This window comes from Penaeus monodon, chromosome 12, assembly GCF_015228065.2.
Source record: "Penaeus monodon isolate SGIC_2016 chromosome 12, NSTDA_Pmon_1, whole genome shotgun sequence".
NCBI classification, from domain to species: Eukaryota; Metazoa; Arthropoda; class Malacostraca; order Decapoda; family Penaeidae; genus Penaeus; species Penaeus monodon.
Genome location: NC_051397.1, coordinates 37107431 through 37125928, shown reverse-complemented (window position 1 = coordinate 37125928; position 18498 = coordinate 37107431). Strand labels below are relative to the sequence as shown.

The 18498-nt window shown below is 29.8% G+C and overlaps 1 protein-coding gene across 1 annotated transcript; it reads right to left on the bottom strand.

Moving 5' to 3' along the window:
- Window positions 1-33: 33 nt before the first annotated feature.
- On the bottom strand, window positions 34-8014 carry LOC119579413 (bifunctional glutamate/proline--tRNA ligase-like). Its single transcript, XM_037927213.1, is given in 10 exon segments — window positions 34-344; window positions 451-645; window positions 1936-2026; window positions 2028-2110; window positions 2266-2586; window positions 2914-3045; window positions 3244-3396; window positions 6058-6267; window positions 6950-7112; window positions 7956-8014. Coding segments are annotated over 9 exon segments (1581 nt in total). The 5' UTR covers window positions 7082-7112; window positions 7956-8014; the 3' UTR covers window positions 34-80.
- Between the last annotated feature and the right edge of the window lie 10484 nt (window positions 8015-18498).

The window sequence follows — 18498 nt, the reverse complement described above, 5'->3', positions numbered from 1 at the left end:
TTAGTTAACAACTAAAAACATATATTTTATATATTATAGTTTATTTTCTTTTGATTTGTAGCTAGCAATTCTATCTTTGCTCAGTAACTCCTCCCAAAAAGCGTGTAGAACTTTGCAGGTTGCCCGCACTTTGGATGGATGCAAATTTTGCCTGTGGCATCAGCTGGCTGCTCAAAAGGAATGCACAGACTCTTGGCCCCCATACTTGGACCCTTGGCTCCAGCCACTTCTTCTTGTGCTGATTCCTTCTTTATGATGTCCTCGCAACCTTCAGCTCCACAGAATGGGGCCAGCATTATGCTTTTCTCATCAAGGGCACTTGTGAATTCCTCCCAGCTATGTACCTGAAAGACAAGTTTTTTCTTGAAACAAGTTCTCAAATAAACACATCTGATCTACACAGAGATGCAGTTCATATGATTAAAAAACAGCCTGTACCATTCTACTTACTAATTTCTTGTGCAACTCTAATTCTTCTTTTGCCTTGGACAAAAGACTGGCATGAATTTCATCCAATAAGCCCTTGATTTTGTCAGCTAAATCAGCAAGAGGTAGGGTAAGCTTCTCTCCTGTGTCCCTCCGCACAGCCACCACTTCTTTCTTGGCCAGGTCGCGAGGTCCAACGTCCACTCGCAGGGGAACTCCCTGTAATACAAAATGAGATTCAGTAAAGTTCAACAATAAATAAATAGATTCAATAAAGTAAAACAGTAAATAATTTCGGTAAAGTTAAGCAGTAAATAGATTCAGTAAAATTTTACAGTAAGAAGGGTAGCAATTACATCAAGTTTTACCTATTCTAGCAGGTATTCAAGTTTTAAGACAAAAAAATATAAAAAATTGTAATGAATTTTGATCAGTTTCGATTCAACAGGTAAATTTTTACAATTTCTCCTCGTATAACTATACCTATGCATGGAGAATAAAAAGGGCGACTGTCAATAACAAAGCATCTACTCTAGCTACTCTAGGATTCTTGAACCATGGAAAGATGATACTGTATTATGAATATCCAAATATACAACATAATGAGAAAAGCTATATATTTTTTTAATGAATTAGAAGGCACAATGGTTCTTGATGATTTGAACCAGAGGCAATTTAAATCCCTCATGCATGGGTATATTTTTAATCATTTCAATTTTGCTGAAAGTATAATGTATCATTAACTAAAAGCACTAACAAAAGTGCAATTAGACCAAAAAATGTTGCATTCCGATTCATTAACACTGAAAATACGTAATATTATGGAGCCATTACAAAAGATTTAAATATTTCTGTACTGGATATCAGCATAGTAACTTTAAATTTAGTTGTTCTTATAACTATATTTTTTAACTTGCATTCTCTGGAATTTACAGGTAAAACACTTTTGCAAAAATAAAGAAAAGAAAAGGAGGAAGGAATTTTCCTCAGAGACTATTAAGTCCATAAGCTAAGATTACACTACTTTTTTGAAATGATTAACATACACATTTACAAAATATTAGACTACACAACTGTAAGAAATAAATATCTCGACATTACATAAGTAAGTTACATAATAACTTGATGATAATAATTTAAAGTTTTTATGTGAAACTTTAAAATAAGTGTAAATACTAAGTTTAAAGGTATATACGGTATCTAAATCAAAGACAGCAATGCATATATACATATCCATATACTGTATTTAAACAATAATAGGAAGAACAAGAAACCACATGAATATGCTGAAGGCCTTTTCATTTTGCTTTTTTAGGATATAATGAACAAAAGATAAATAAAGTATATATATCCACAGATGATGCTTAGAAGTCTTTGAAGTAGAAAACTTTTCTTGTATCAAGTATCCCATATGAAGACAGTAAATGTTTAAAAGCGTTGCATCCACAAGAGATGACATACATTTTTAAATATGTGTGCATTCAAACTACTATCACTTTGATCACCTACTTTCAGTTCCCAGTGATTAAACTTCCAGCCAGGACTGTAGTTGTCCCGCAGATCGCATTCTGCTCGTATTGATGACTCCTTTAGGTTGTTTTTCTATGGTGCTGCATCCATCAAATAAGGAATTCTTCTGTTCGTCAGTCATCTTGGCATTAATTCCACAAGGAACAATCACCACCTGTGAAATATCTTGTCTTTAGGAAAGTTATTTTCCATAATAACCTCCACACCAAAATAAAGACAATGACTCCTGATATTGTGTTTTCTTAGTAGACTATTTACATTCACTTCAGCTCAATCCTAGCTTAACATCAAAAAATCCTGAGGAAATACCTGTACATCAGCAACTCTTGGTGGCAGAACCAGCCCCTTCTCATCTCCATGTATCATCACCATTGCACCAATGGGTCTTGTTGACAGCCCCCAGGAGTTCTGGTAAACATAAGACTTCTCTAAAGTCTTGGCATCTTCAAAAGTAATCTCAAACATCTTGGAGAAGTTCTGGCCCAAATGATGTGATGTGGCACCCTGAATGCCTCTTCCACTCTCAGGCACAAACGCTTCAACTGTTGTTGTGTAATCACCACCAGCAAATTTTTCTTTTTCCGTCTTTCGTCCTTTGACCACAGGAATGGCTAAGAGGTCTTCATACACCTAGAAAAGATTACAAAAATACAATAAATTTTGCTGTGGAGATTTTAAATTCAAAAGTTATAAAACAATAATGTGTAGCTTGGCAAACAGGTTTTCCTCATATGTAAACACAGAAAAGGTTAATGATACATATTTATTCATGAGGCAACCATGTCTAATGCATATCTTGATATATATAATACTTAATTATCATTAGCATCCTCTTCTCGGACATCATGTTTCACCTGAATATACCACAACAACATACACCAGAACTCCTAAGACTTACCCTCATTACTCTAAGAAAGGAAGAAAGGAAGAAAGAATGAAAGAAAAGACATTCATTACCCTTGCATAGATGTCTAAGATCTTCAAGACTTCCTCTTCGGCTTCTGCTTTTGTAGCAAATGCAGAATGTCCTTCTTGCCACAAAAATTCTCGGTTCCTGATGAAAGGCTGTGGGTGCTTAAACTCCCATCTCTGCAAATATCAAGAAAATAATAAATGGCTCTGAGACACTGAATAAAGGCAAAACAACGTGAATTTACATTCCCATTCTTGCAAGAATTTACAACATACAGAAGTAATTAAAATGGAAAAAAAAGAAGCAAAAACCAAATTAAAAATACAAGATGTTAGCTAATGTATATAAGCATACATGTATCAGCTCATACTAACCACAACATTATTCCACTGGTTCAGTTTTATAGGCAGGTCTCTGTGGGACTTGATCCATTTGGCATATGCAGGGTACATAATGGTCTCCGAAGTTGGCCTTATAGCAATAGGTTCTGCCATTTTGCTCTGACCTGAGTGTGTTACCCAGGCAACCTGGCAAAGATGAAGAAAGATTCTCAGTAATTGTGGAGAGTAAGTAAGCCTAATACTGTTGTTCATTATTCAAAATCAATTAGTGAATGAGAACTCTAACCTAAGGGATGAATGCTATAACAGAAATCCTTTGGGTAAATCATTAAAAAAAGTTGAGAAATAAAAAAAATGAAAGAAAAAAATATGAAAGCATTTTAAGAAAAAAATATTCAACAGACTATAAGTTTGGTATTGCAAAAACTACTGTTAATTATGGGATACAAAACAAGCTGAAACTACTCTAAATCATTTATTTGCCTGTAATATAATTTCATTTAATTTCTATCTACACTTCTTTCATTTTAAACTAATCTTAAAAAAACATGGTGTATATAAGGTGTGTTGGTGTTACCTGGGAAAGGAAAATTTTTTTTTTGTATTATAGTTCCATTAACAGTGCCAACTTAACATGCATTAACTCTAAACCTAGTGAGGAAGCATCAAGTGTAATATGATGAATGTGAAACTACAATTGTATTTCTAAAATTTCACCCTTGAATTTGTAATCAGTTTTTCATTTGCTGCTTGGTAACTTCAGGTGACTTTTTAGTTTACCAAAATTTTACCAAAGAGTTGGATCATAAGTCATTGGTGCAGGTGCATACACTGCCTGCTGTGGTCTTATTTTATTAACTCTGTTTACACATAGATGGTTTACAAAGGTTTCTAGGCCTGCCTATGCTTACATGTTAACCACATGTCCTGTATTTTTGTGAAAAAAGTTTTTTCTATTAAAATATTTGTTATTACCCATGGTATTTTATTATTCATATACAAATATATAAATAAGCATATATATATATAAATAAGCAAAAAATATATATATATATATATATATATATATATATATATATTATTATATATGAATAATAGTATCATTATCATTATAACATTATTAATTATAATAATAGCAACAAAAAATTCACTGATTCCTGATGACTCTGCATTGTGCAGCCATCTTTGCATAAAAAAGCAAATAAAAGAAAACCACAGGGGCCAAGGTATATATATGTACTTGTGGCACCAACTATTCTTGGGAAAAAAAAAAAAAAAAAAAAAAAAAACAAAAAAAAAAAAAAAAAAAAAAAACTATTACCCAGCGTCATATAAATCCATGGTCTATAACTTCCTTTTTAGAAAAATAAATCCTTGATTCTGATTAGAGGTTGTGACAGCAAAAACACAATACCAAAGTTCCTTTTACTATCACACCTCTCCTTATATTCTGGGGATAAAAAGTCTTCCACACACCTTATCAAATTTACTCAACTAGCAGGGAAGGCAATCATCAGTAAAATTCAATTAAGAGTCTCTGCTACAGACATCATTTGCTGTAATGATTTCATTTTAGATTTAGATTTTAAGCTTATTTCATGATTTTTCTCTGGTCATTAGTATTTCCTTCTCAATACATCTTTTCATTCCCTTGTGTTATTCTTTCCTACTTCTCATTTCTTCCATTCTCTATCAACTTCTTTTGTTTAAATAATTCATGGTCAGATCCAGTGAGTGAATGACGACACATCTAGCCCTGTGGGTGTTTGTATGTATCCGCTATTTGTTTTGTAGATCTGCGAGGCTAGGTGTGTAGGTAAGGTTGTCTGCTTACAGGTTTGAATCTGACAGTGGCTTATTTGAACATCTTGTCATAGATAGATTTATATTTTTTTTTTATTAGCTAATTCTGGTCATCCTATATCAAAAAATCTAATCAGTAAAAATGGACGAATATGTATTCTCATCTACATTACAAACAAAATAATTAGTTACATAAAACAACCAAGGTACAAACTGCAAAATCATGGGAAAGTCATAATGGAATGGTGGATTTTAAATACATGTGATTTTTTTTAGTAAGAAAGGAAAAATAAGGCATTCACTGCACTATAGGTAATAAATATAACAGATATTAATCCAAGGTGATATAATAGCTTCAACCTCTGTATCTCATGCAAACTAATGACTGCCACACACCTATTATAAAGCATCAAAATTGCCAGACTAATGAATGCTAGACTGTACTTTTAAGGTTGAATGGTAAATGGTACGAATGTGACACAAGAGCCTAGATTTCAATGTTGAATCAAATTAATCATTTGTCTTTTGTAAAAAATCATACATAAAATTGTAAAATCATAGTTTTGCAGATATAACTAAATTGTAAATGTCATACTTCTTAAATAAGTTATAGACACTTTAATCCAACATCTGGGCTCTATTATCTACCTTGCACATTTTGCTGTAATGATAGTAGGTTTGCCTAGAGGGATAGTGTACCTTCTACAGACGTAAGAAGGGAAAGACTGGATTCCCTGGCCTTGAAACCGCCAAATAGTCAGTCGCATCATTATTTGTACTTCTTCAATGGATGGTAACTATACTTCTTCATATCTTCCAGTGCTTCATCTTGTTGTAAAAGCAAATTATTTTAAAGAGGAGAGAAAAGAGGAGGAAGCAAAGATGTGTGAAGAACAAGAGAGGGAGTGTGTGGAGAAAGAGGAATATGAAAAAAATAATGGAAAAGGAAGAAGAGAAGAAACAATAAGAGGAAGTAGAATGGAAAGAAGGAAGATCATTATAAAACTAAATATAATTTACATAAATGAAAATGGCAATGCTTACCTCAGGTGCAAAGTCTTCAATATGAGCCTTTTCCTTTTCTAAAGCACTCTGGCTCACAAACATGGGGAAATAACAATTCTTTACACCCGTCTTCTTTATCTCTTTATCCAAGAATCTCTGCATTTCTTCCCAAATGGCATAGGCCCACGGACGAAGAATATAGCAACCAGAAACGTCATAGTATTCAATCATCTCTCCTTTGGTAAGGACCTAAAAATAAATGCAAAAAATAGATATTGGTGAAGTTGTATGGATAATGTTTCTACCATAAACGTGACTGCATGATTTTTTGTAATAATATTGACTATAATAAAGAATTGGGTTAAAAAGAAGAGAAAGAAGAAGAGAAGAGAAGAGAAGAGAAGAAGAGAGGAGAGGAGAGAGAAGAGAGAAAATAAAGAAAGAGAAAAAAGAGGAAAAAAAAGAGAAGAAGAAAAAAAGAAGAAAGAAAAAAGAAAAGAAAAGAGAAAAGAAAGAAAGAAGAGAAAAAAAAAGACAATAACAGTCCAGATACTTTCAACTTAGCAGACACTCACTGGGAAATACTTAATAAATATCAAGAATATCAATAGTACTAAAATATATATACATATATTAAAATATATAATGTATAATACAAATGTTAATTTGTATTATGCTATTATGATATGTAGTTCTATGGTTTGTGTGAGTCCCATGTTTATGAAGCACAAGTAAAATATATCAGAATTCTTCAGAATTTCTAAAATAAGGATATGAGATAGATTAATTTCATTCATTTCATGAAGTAATAATAACAAATTTCTTAACAGGTTTCAAACTTTCAGACATATCTTTACTCATTTCTTCTATACTGATCACTACCATATAAATACATATATAGATTCAGGAGTAATAACAATGGGTACGTTACCTGAGAATACCAGTCAGAAAAATTTGATGACTTGGATACTTCTAACCCCAGTCTTGTTTCCTTCTTTGGCCCGTCGGTTCCATTTTTACTCTTCTCATCTCCAGGTCCAGCCTTTCCTTCCTTTGAAGCCATATTTCTCCCTGAGTAGTTGTGTTCTGTTCTTCTGCAAGATAGCAACTGCTAATATAGTATAAAGGGAGAAACTGCAAAACAGGCTGTGTTCTTGCTTTCTTAATGATTGCAAACTTTCTCTTGAAATTTTACAGTGAAAATCAGATGGAACAGTCCTTAAGAACTTATGTTATAGTATTATTTTTTTTTTATAATACTAATACAAATAATAATGATCATAGAAGCATTTGTTGTTTATGTGACCATATGTGTGAATACAAGTATATACATAATATAAAAGTTTAATTGTTTATGTCTGTTATGGAATTATTTTTGACAAATAAAACTGAAGCTACCTTAATATCATTAGAAAAACCTAACTTTAGGGTAGAGTATGACAATAGGAGGCCACTCTGATATCAGGTAAAAAAATAATGTTTAAAAACTGAAACTAGTGAACATCTTTAATATAATTACAAATCATTTGAAATTCTCTTGCTCTACTTCACTCTGAACAGAGATATTGAAAGTATTAACCCAGCAAACAAATGTAAGATCTCGGAACACGTTGAGAAAATACAACATATGTTTCATTCACACCCTATTATCTAATCTGAAAATCATCCCATATCCAATTATCATTATGACTATGCCATTTTTAGAAAGTCTTAACCCTGGTTTATGTTATGTTAATAAGATTTGCTAAGATATTCATATAAATATAAGCATATACGACGAGAAAGAAATAAGCCTATCTTGTGAGCTCAACCACGACATACTAAATACATTAAGTACAGCATTCATCTTATTCTATATTTCAGTTACAATTAACAAGACTAATATACTTAACACTTTGAAAACACACACTTAAAATAAAAGCCAGAAACTCACCTACTTCGAGTGTCCGATGAATAGCCTGCCCACGACAGCGTCCAAGTGAACCTCCTCCTCCGATTTCCCTTCTGTTTACATTTTCACCTTGATCGAGTGCGTGGCTCGGTACATGGATCTTTCTAAAATAGTTTAGAGCACTTAGAGAAATGGTTAAATATGTTAGTTTGTGTGTATACATTTTATAAAGTCTGTGATGAAAATAATATGTAGTAGGATATAATAAAGTAATAAAAATAAACGGCGAAATAAAACTCAGTAAGGCATTCGAACAGCAATACACGTGGTGATGCAATCGTGACGTCATAACTGTCATTCTCTGAGCGAACACGTGTTCGGTCGAGTCCTACTACGGCCGGATTTACTATTCAGAGATGAAGGTACCAAAAATCCTCTGACTTGGATAACGGTCCCATATCTCGATAAGAAGGAGTTTACTAAAGACCATATGATACATATTGTTCCTCGAAACGCTAAAGGTGGGATAGAGCTCGCTTATCTAAGTATAATACAATGTAATATAGCACCGGGTGTTTTTTTTCTCTCGAATAGGCCTACAAATTTAGATAAATAACTTATTCATACTCGTTGAGCGATGCGCGTGTAGTTCCAATGTAAAGTCGCCTTCTTAATTTGCTGTATGTGGAAAATATGGTCGAAGGTAATAGGTAATGGTAAATTCTGATTGGAAATGCCTGGCAACCCAAAGGTTGAACAACAGGGGATTGGAGCCTGTATAATGCACATTGATTAAGTTGTTGTCCTCCCTTGCTCTCGTTTTCCGCAAACGGTTCCAGTCTGGATGTCAGGAAGATCTTCCATGCAATGGCATCTATTTAGGTGCTATCCCACTCGTTCTTTGGGGGGGGGGGGGGGAAAGTAACTCTACAGTTCAAAAGCCTGCAATCATTTATTTTTCTTCTTCTTTTATATGGTTTTCCAATAGCCTGTAAATTATAATTTAAATAGTAAACACCAAGTGGAAAATGCCAAGGTTTGCGAATGCCCATGTACAGAATGGTACATAAAAACTGATATCCAAATTACATTCACTAGATATGAAATGAGACAAATTCACTATTCTTTTTCACTATTCACGAGTATTTGTTTTGTCTCTTGGGTTTCCCAAAAGTCGCATATCAAAATTCCTATTTTGGTGCTGTCCACTCATGCTTGGGGGAGGCGACGGTAACTAAAAGTCCAAAAGCCGTAATCATTCCGAAGTTTTTTGATCCCACAATTCGACATGTGTTCCTCCATTTTGTCATTAAATATGGTCCAAGACATAGTTAGTAGTAAATACCTAACTATAACTATGAAATGAGACAAATTTAAGCGTGTCTTTTAACGTTCCGTACTATCTATAAGCTGGTTTTTGGAGGGTCGCCAACCCGAGGGCACCTCCATCTCACGAGCCTCAGTCTGAGACTGCTCGTCATCCGAGGAACGAGCCGCGGGCTACGCGCAGGAGGTCCCTCTCGGCGGGGACTGGCACCGTCCGCCTCCACGAGGCCGCGTCCTCGTGTGTACGAATCCTCCCACAGGAAGTGGTCGTTTTTGGGCGTTGGGGCGGAGCGACGATCACGCGCTAGTTTCTAGGGCGAGGCAGTGACGGCAGGACGCTGCCGCGAAGCTGCGCTGATAGCCGGGCCGTCGCGGGACAGGATGAGCAGGTAGCGCTGCAGAAGGTGGATGAGTGGTCTCCAGACTGGAGAGCGATCCTGAAGGTGTACGCGGCGCCGGGACGCCTGTTCCCTGGCCACGCAAGCAGGTGGCGCATGTCGGGCGATACGACTCTGGCCTCGTCGCACACCCTCCTGGCCACGTCCATTTGGCTCTGTTGAGGCGGAGGCGATTCCGCAGTACTTTTGTCAGGGTCCACTGTATCATCTCGCCCTTCGCAAACGTGTAAAGCGGAGCCGATGAGATCGCCCAGGTCCATGGGGCAGAATGAGGTGGCAGGGCCAGACAGGCCATAAGAGTCCGGGGTGGGAGGCCCCGGTACCAGGTCGCGGGGCACGCGATGCTGGACCGCGGGATACAGCCCGGGGCCGGGATACTCAAAACTTCCCGCCCGTTACAAGGTCGAAACGTTGTGACCGTCTTACTAATCGTCCCTTTCAATCTCCTTAGACATTGTAAACCCAAACTATACAAAAAAAAAAAAAAAATGTGTAAAAAAATTGTCAGACCCGTGTTTGCATTGATTTTAAAACCCCTTGACTCAAGAGACAAAAATTATAATTTCTTGAGAAAGAAACTGTTTAAAACATACTAGGGAAGAGTCACAGATCATGGGAATAAAAACTCTTGAAAGGTTTTTTGGGTTGGAAAAATTGGATCAAAGAAGGTCAAGAAACTATTAAAAAATCTGTGATATCACAATAAAATTTATCTTTTTAAGAGAAAAACTAATATTCCTGAATAGTGTCTTTCACACGCAACTCCGAGAAAATTTTCCCTTGCCATTATGTTTAAAGAAAACATTATAAAACCCTAATTTCTTTTCCTTCCCTACTTTTCATATCATAATATTAAGAATAATAACAAAGAACTGTGGGGAAAAATATCCCCCAAATTAATTTTTTTCCCCTTTAGTAAAATTTTTTGCATTTGGTGATGCAAGGATGTATTATATAATAATAATAATATATATATAATATAATATAATATATATATATATAATATATATATATAATGTGTTGTGTTTGTGTGTGGGGTTGTGTGTGTGTGTGAATTTGGTGTGTATCACACACACACACACACACCACCAATATATATAATATATTAATTTTATATATATTATAATATACATATAAAAAGATATATGATATAATATACTATTAGTATATACGTATTCACATATAATAAACATAAGTAATCCCAACAAATCGAGAATTATATCCCCAAAGGGTTTAATGCAAATCAAAAAACAGCTAAGAAAGAAGTAAAGATAAAAAATGCCCCCATTACGTGGGAAAAATACATCTTGGCGTTTTTTTAAACCCCTATCAAGAGTCGGAAAAAGTTGTCTCGACGCCAATCTTTCCCAAAGCCTACACTGCAATAAAAACGAATCGGAAAGAGAATAGACGATCGACGTACATCGAAGTCATTGAATTTGGGGCACAGAATTTTAGTAACTTTTGAGGTTTTAAAAAAAAACAGTAAAAGCTTATAGAGTGGTGTGAATTTTCGGTTTTCAATCTTGTTAAAGACTGAATGAGCCCAATCCAAATCGAAGTCAGACGGAGAAATTTAAAGGAATTAAAAAATGATCAAGCAGCGTAAGCGTGATCGCAGAGATAAAAAACCCCTAGGGGACAATACTTGAAGGGGGGCAGAAAAAAAGAAAAAAAAGCATTTGCGGTAAATTTTCTTTATAAAACTTCTTTCACTGGAAGATGCCTAATTTAGATGAAACTGCCCCCGGGAAATTCCAATTTAAATGAATCTTTTAAACAAACTTACACTAAGAGCTTTGATTACCCCTGAATGATCAGCAGATCGGGAGACTTGGTACTGAGGGAACTGCGTTTTAGACCAAATCATTTTTTGGCTGAAGGATTTTAAATTTCATCCCCCCCCCCGAGGTAACCATTGGGTTTTCACAGGTATACAAATGAAAAATGTCTGCTACTATTTCCCCCGGTTGCCAGAAAGGAATATCAGCTAGAGAGAAGTATCATCAAATGCCCCCATTTTAGTAAAAAAGCCGGGCACATTTACTTTAAATAAATGATAGCAAAGGGCAAGAAAATACCCCGAGGAACCCCAGAAGACACATGGTTTTACGAGCTATGCTACCATCTAGATGAACACGTATTCGTTAAATACTTTAAAATTTTAAATGAAAAACACACACACACACTGTGTACAATTTTTAACGCTGGTATAGTTGTATAAATAAATAGTGACACTTCGAAACCTCCAAGAGTTATGTATATTTCTATATCATGTATATGTGTGTGTATTAATATATACATTTAATATATATTTAATGCATGTTTTCGATTGAAAGATACAAAAGGAAAAAATACCCAGACTACTTTATCCTGAGTTAATTTCTAGGTCACTGGGAACGTTGCGTACGTGAGGTGAAAGATAATGTAGTTGCCTCAGTTAGATAACTGGTTTCAAAGGATATGTTAATTACATATATTTAGATAAGATTTTATGTATTTGCTTTAATGCGAGTGAGTCCATTATCGTTTATATTTATATGTATATATAAACATATATTATGTATTTATACTAATAATTAATAATGTATATAATATATTATAAGGTATTATATATGGTATATATATATATATTATGTATATATTTTTAATTATTTATATAATTATTAATAGTAATTTATGTATATTTTTGGTAATATTTTGATATATAGTTATATATATATATATATATGAAAAATTATATTTTATAAAATATATAGAATATAGTATAATAGGATATAATATATATATATATATAAAATAAATATAATATTTTATTATATTTATTAATATATAATATATATTATACTATATAAAAGATAAATATATAAAAAATTATATAAATTTTTAAAAAAATATATATTTATAATGGGTGATATATATATAGATATAAAAGTATAAAATATATTTTTATAAAATATATATAAAATTATTATATAATATAAAATAAAGTTTATAGATTTTTGATTATTTTATATAAAATATAATATATAATTTAAAAATTATATAGATTATATTATATAAGAAATTATTAATTATATATATATATATATATATATATAAATTTTAATAATTTTTAAATAGCATATTTTTATATATATATAAATATATATTATATATTATATATATTATAATATTATAATATAATATATATATATGCAAAATTTTTGATATACAAGGGTATAAATATAATAATAATTTAATATATATATATAATATAATATATATATACACATATACTATGTAAATATAAAATTTACAACAGCAGAAAATACACACACACACACACACACACACACACACACCACAACCAACACACACACACACACCACACATATATATATATATTTTAAAATTTTATATATTATATATAATATATAAATATATATATAAAAAACTATACCAAGCACTGGCTCTCAGTGTGTTCACATATTTTGGACTTCCTGTCATACAGACCCCGTTCCCGGTGACCTGAAAATCAGAACATCTTCGATTTTATTTTCGTGTTATCTCCATTAATCTAAATTCTTAAAAAAGAGAAAAAAATAGTACATAATATATTATATTCTCATGTCGTGACATTATATCATTGTAATGTGGCGATATTCATGAAGTGATATTGAGACAAGAATAATACTATAATAGTTATGTGAACTTAAGAATCCCTTAACCTAACATAATGCTATAAATTTAACGCAGTAAGTCGCTGGCTATCTATCATTCTCTTAAATGCACAGTTTCAGGGAATTCTATCCCCAACACCAACAGACTGCAACTCAAAAATCATATGTATTTATATATATGCCTGTATGAATATATATATAGCTTGATACCCATTATTAAAATTTGCACATATATATATATATATATATATATATATATATTATATATATATAAAATTATCCATATATATTATAGTATGTGTATAAATTTAATGATAATGTAATATATAAATATGTGTAATAATGTTATTATATTATATATATATATATTATAAATTTTATGTATAATATATTATATAATAATAAAATATATATATATATATATGGGGGGGGGTATGAAAGTGACGTTCGAAATCGTCAAGATTTTATTATAAAAATCAAATTTTTATATATATCCTATAAAATATATATATGACATGTATATCCATATTTTTAATATATATATATATATATATATATTATATTATATATATATATATAATATGCATCAATAAGTATATTCATGTATGGGGTAATACGCATATAGATTAGTAAATGCATATAATATAATAATATATATATATATATATATATATTATATATATATATTATATATATATTATTCATATTATATTTATATGTTTAATATAAATATATGAATTTTAATATTTATATGTATGTATATATAAATTTTAAAAATTATGTGTAAAATGTATATATTAATTAATATATTATATAATATATATTAATATATATAGATATATTTTAATAATATATATTTAAATAGGGGGGGGGTATTAAGGCCCTTTCGAAATCGTCAAGATTTTTTTAAAATTCTGTAGTATGATGGTTTTTAAAATAATCATACTTATTATTTGAATGCATTCATATTCTCGGTGTGAAACATACAGTAATTAAAACAAAAAAAAAATACTCAGACAAACCTTTAAACCCGAGTTTATTTAAAGGGCACTGGGAACTTGTGTCGTGAGGGCAAAAATAAGTAGTTTCCCCTTAATAACTGGTTTCAAAGGAAATGTTAATTACATATATTTAGATAAGATTTGATGCATTTACTTTTATGCGAGAGTCCGTAATATTATACGTATATATATAGACATATATGAATATGTATGTATATGTAAATAAAATACTAGTTATATAGTTTTATATACAAGATATGTACATATTAACATATAATACACACACAAAATTTGTACATATATAAAATATATTGTATAAAATGTTGATGTGTAAATATTATACTTGTAATATATGTATATATGTTTTTTGTATATGTGCATAATTTTGTATATAATGTATATGTTTTATTGTATTAATGTATATTGTATAATTTTATTATATGTATATAGTATAAATTTTTATGTTTTTATGTTATATGTTATTAAAGTATATAGTTTTTATATTGTTTATAATATATATACACTATGTTTATATTTGATAATGTAATATATAGTATATATACATATATATACACTTGTTATATATATGTATATATATAATATGTATATGTATATTACATAAAACACACTACATTTGTACAAATTTTAAATATATATGTATATTAATACACACAAATACAAACCACACACACACACACACCACACACACACACTATATATAATTATATATATATAATATATATATATATATATATATATATATATACCTATATATTCATATAATTGTATTAGGTTAGTATTATAATATATATATATATAATAATATATAATATATAAATATAATATATTTTTAACACAAACATAGTCCTATTTAATTTTTATGATATAAAAACCAAAAATATGTTATATTACACATAAAAATGTACATATATGTAAATGATATTATATATACAAAATTTTAATATATAATATATTATTATATATACATAATTTTATTTCTATACATATTATGATACATATAAATATATGTATATATATGCGTAACGTATATATGTACATATGTACTTTAAAAAAGTATATATAATATATTATTATATAATATAAAATATATATAATATATATTAATTTTTGTATATGATAGTATAATTGTATAGATATGTTATTGTATATAACATTATGGGTTACATAATATTTAAAATATACATATATATAGTACAATACTACATAGTAAATACGTCCAATTTACATAATATACAAAATTTTAAAATATAGATATATTTACACATATATACATATATTTACACATATATAATATTTTACACATATTACATAATTTACACTTAAAACATATATTTACAAATATATACATAATTTACACATATTCAAATTTTCAAATATATACAATATTTACCATATATAAATAATTTAACATATATAATATTTTAAAATAAAACATATGTACATTTATATGTACAGTACATATACATATATTTACACATATATACATATGTACAACATATATATATTTTCACATATATACATGTACATTTGTATGTACAGTACATATAAATATATTTATAAATATGTACATATGTACATTTATATGTACATATTTTTACACATATATACATATGTACATTTATATGTACATATTTTTTCAATATATACATTGACATTTATGGACGTACAAATACATATATTTAACAAACACATGCGTACATTTTTATGTACAGTATATAACAATATTAACTTACACATGGGTACATTTAATTTTTCATATATAACAATATTTTCACATTATAATATTTTAAAAATTTTAATATTTTAAAAATATTACATATATTTAATTTTTAAAATATTCTATATTTATATTTTAATATATTTTATAATTTAAAAAATTTTCCATATTTAAATATATTTTAATGTTTAATATATTTCATACATTTTAAAAATATTTTATATATTAATATTTTAAATATAATTTTTATATTTTCACATAAATAATTTACAATATAATACATTACCCAAAAATACATACATTTACACATATACATACATTTAAAATATAAACATTTCACATATACATACATTACACAATTTAAAACATTACACATATACAACATTACACTATAATAATTTTCACATACACATTTCCATACATACATTTACACAAAACAAATTTACACATATACATTAATTTACACATGTACATATATTTACAATTACAATTTTTTACACATGTACATATATTTACACATGTACATATATTTACACATGTACATATATTTACACTGTAATATATTTAACATTACATAATTTACACTACATAATTTAACATACATAATTTACCATCATTATTTACATATACAAATATTTACACAGCATATTTTACAATATACATATATTACACATTACTTTTATTTTCACATTACATTATTTACAATGTATATTTTCACTATCATAATTTTCACATATAAATATTTACACATATACAATTTTCACTAATATATTTTTCACATAAACATATATTTACACATATACATATATTTACACATACATAATTTACACATAATAATTTTCAATACATTTACACATACATATATTTACATATACAATTTTACACATGCATATATTTTTCACTACATATATTTCACTACTATATTACCCTAATTTACCATTACATATATTTACACATATACTATATTTTCAATATACATATTTACACATAAATTTTACAAATATACCTATATTACACTACATATATTTTAAACCCAAAACATATATTTCAAAATATACATTAAATTTTCACATACTATATTACACATTTACAATATTTACCTATGCATATATTTTCACATAACATATATTTACACATAATTTTTACCATATACATATATTACACATTGCAGTATTTTCCATATACATATATTTACCAATACATAATTTAAAATAACATTTTTACACATACATAATTTTCACATAATATATTTACCTATACTTATTTTCATTTACTTACTATTTTACATATTTACATATAAAATTTTCATATATTTACACATGTACAATTTTACATACATTTTCTATATTTATATATATTTAAATATATTTAATATTTCATATATTTTCATATATTTACATATATTTTTCATGTACTTACTATATTTTAAAGTACTTAATATATTTACTTACTTACTTTTTTACAATATTTACATACATTTTTCTATATTTCATAGTTTTTCATATATTTAATATTTACATTATTTTAAAATATTTACAATATTTAATACATTTAATATATTTCATTATTTACATTACTTCATATATTTTCATATAGTATTTGTGTTGTGTTTTATATATGTTATAATTTGAAACTATACCAAAATTTACATATAAATGTTCTTCTGTAATACGACCCCCTTCCCGGGACCCAAAAATTAGAAAAGTTTGCTTTCTTTTCTTTGGGCTCCCTTCTCTAAATTCTACAAAACAGAAAATATTGCATTATTGTTTTTAAACTTATGTGGGGACATTATTTTGTAAAGTGGCGATTTCGTAAAATGATTGAGACAATAAAGAACTATAATAGTTATGCGAACCAAAAATCTGAAAAATATGATAGTGAGTCGGTATTTTAAATTTTGGTTATGTTATGGTGATTATTGATAAAGTTAATCATGACATTACGTCAGTGAGTTTTTAATATTGTTATGGTTAGGAGAAGAGATTGTTCAACAGGAAAATGTGCGTTGAAAAAATCCTTGAAAATCGATTATATTACAATAAGTCGCTGGTTATCGAAATATAGGCTATCTATCATTTCTTAAATGCATGTGATATTTCGAAGCCCGTTTCGCCTGGGCTGTATCTCGCGGTCCGCGGCGTCTGCGTGCCCCCGCGACCTGAGAACCGCGGGCCTCCCACTCGGGCTCTTAATGGCCTGCCTGGCCCTGACCACCTCATTCTGCACCATGGACCTGGGCGATCTCATCGGCTCCCGCTTTACGACGTTTGCGGAAGGGCGAGATGATACAGTGGACCCTGACAGAAAGTACCTGCGGCATCGCCTCCGCCTCAACAGAGCCAAAATGGACGTGGCCAGGAGGGTGTGCGACGAGGCCAAGAGTCAGTACGCCGACATGCGCCACCTGCTTCGCGTGGCCACGGTGAACAGGCGTCCCGGCGCCGCGTACACCTTCAGGATC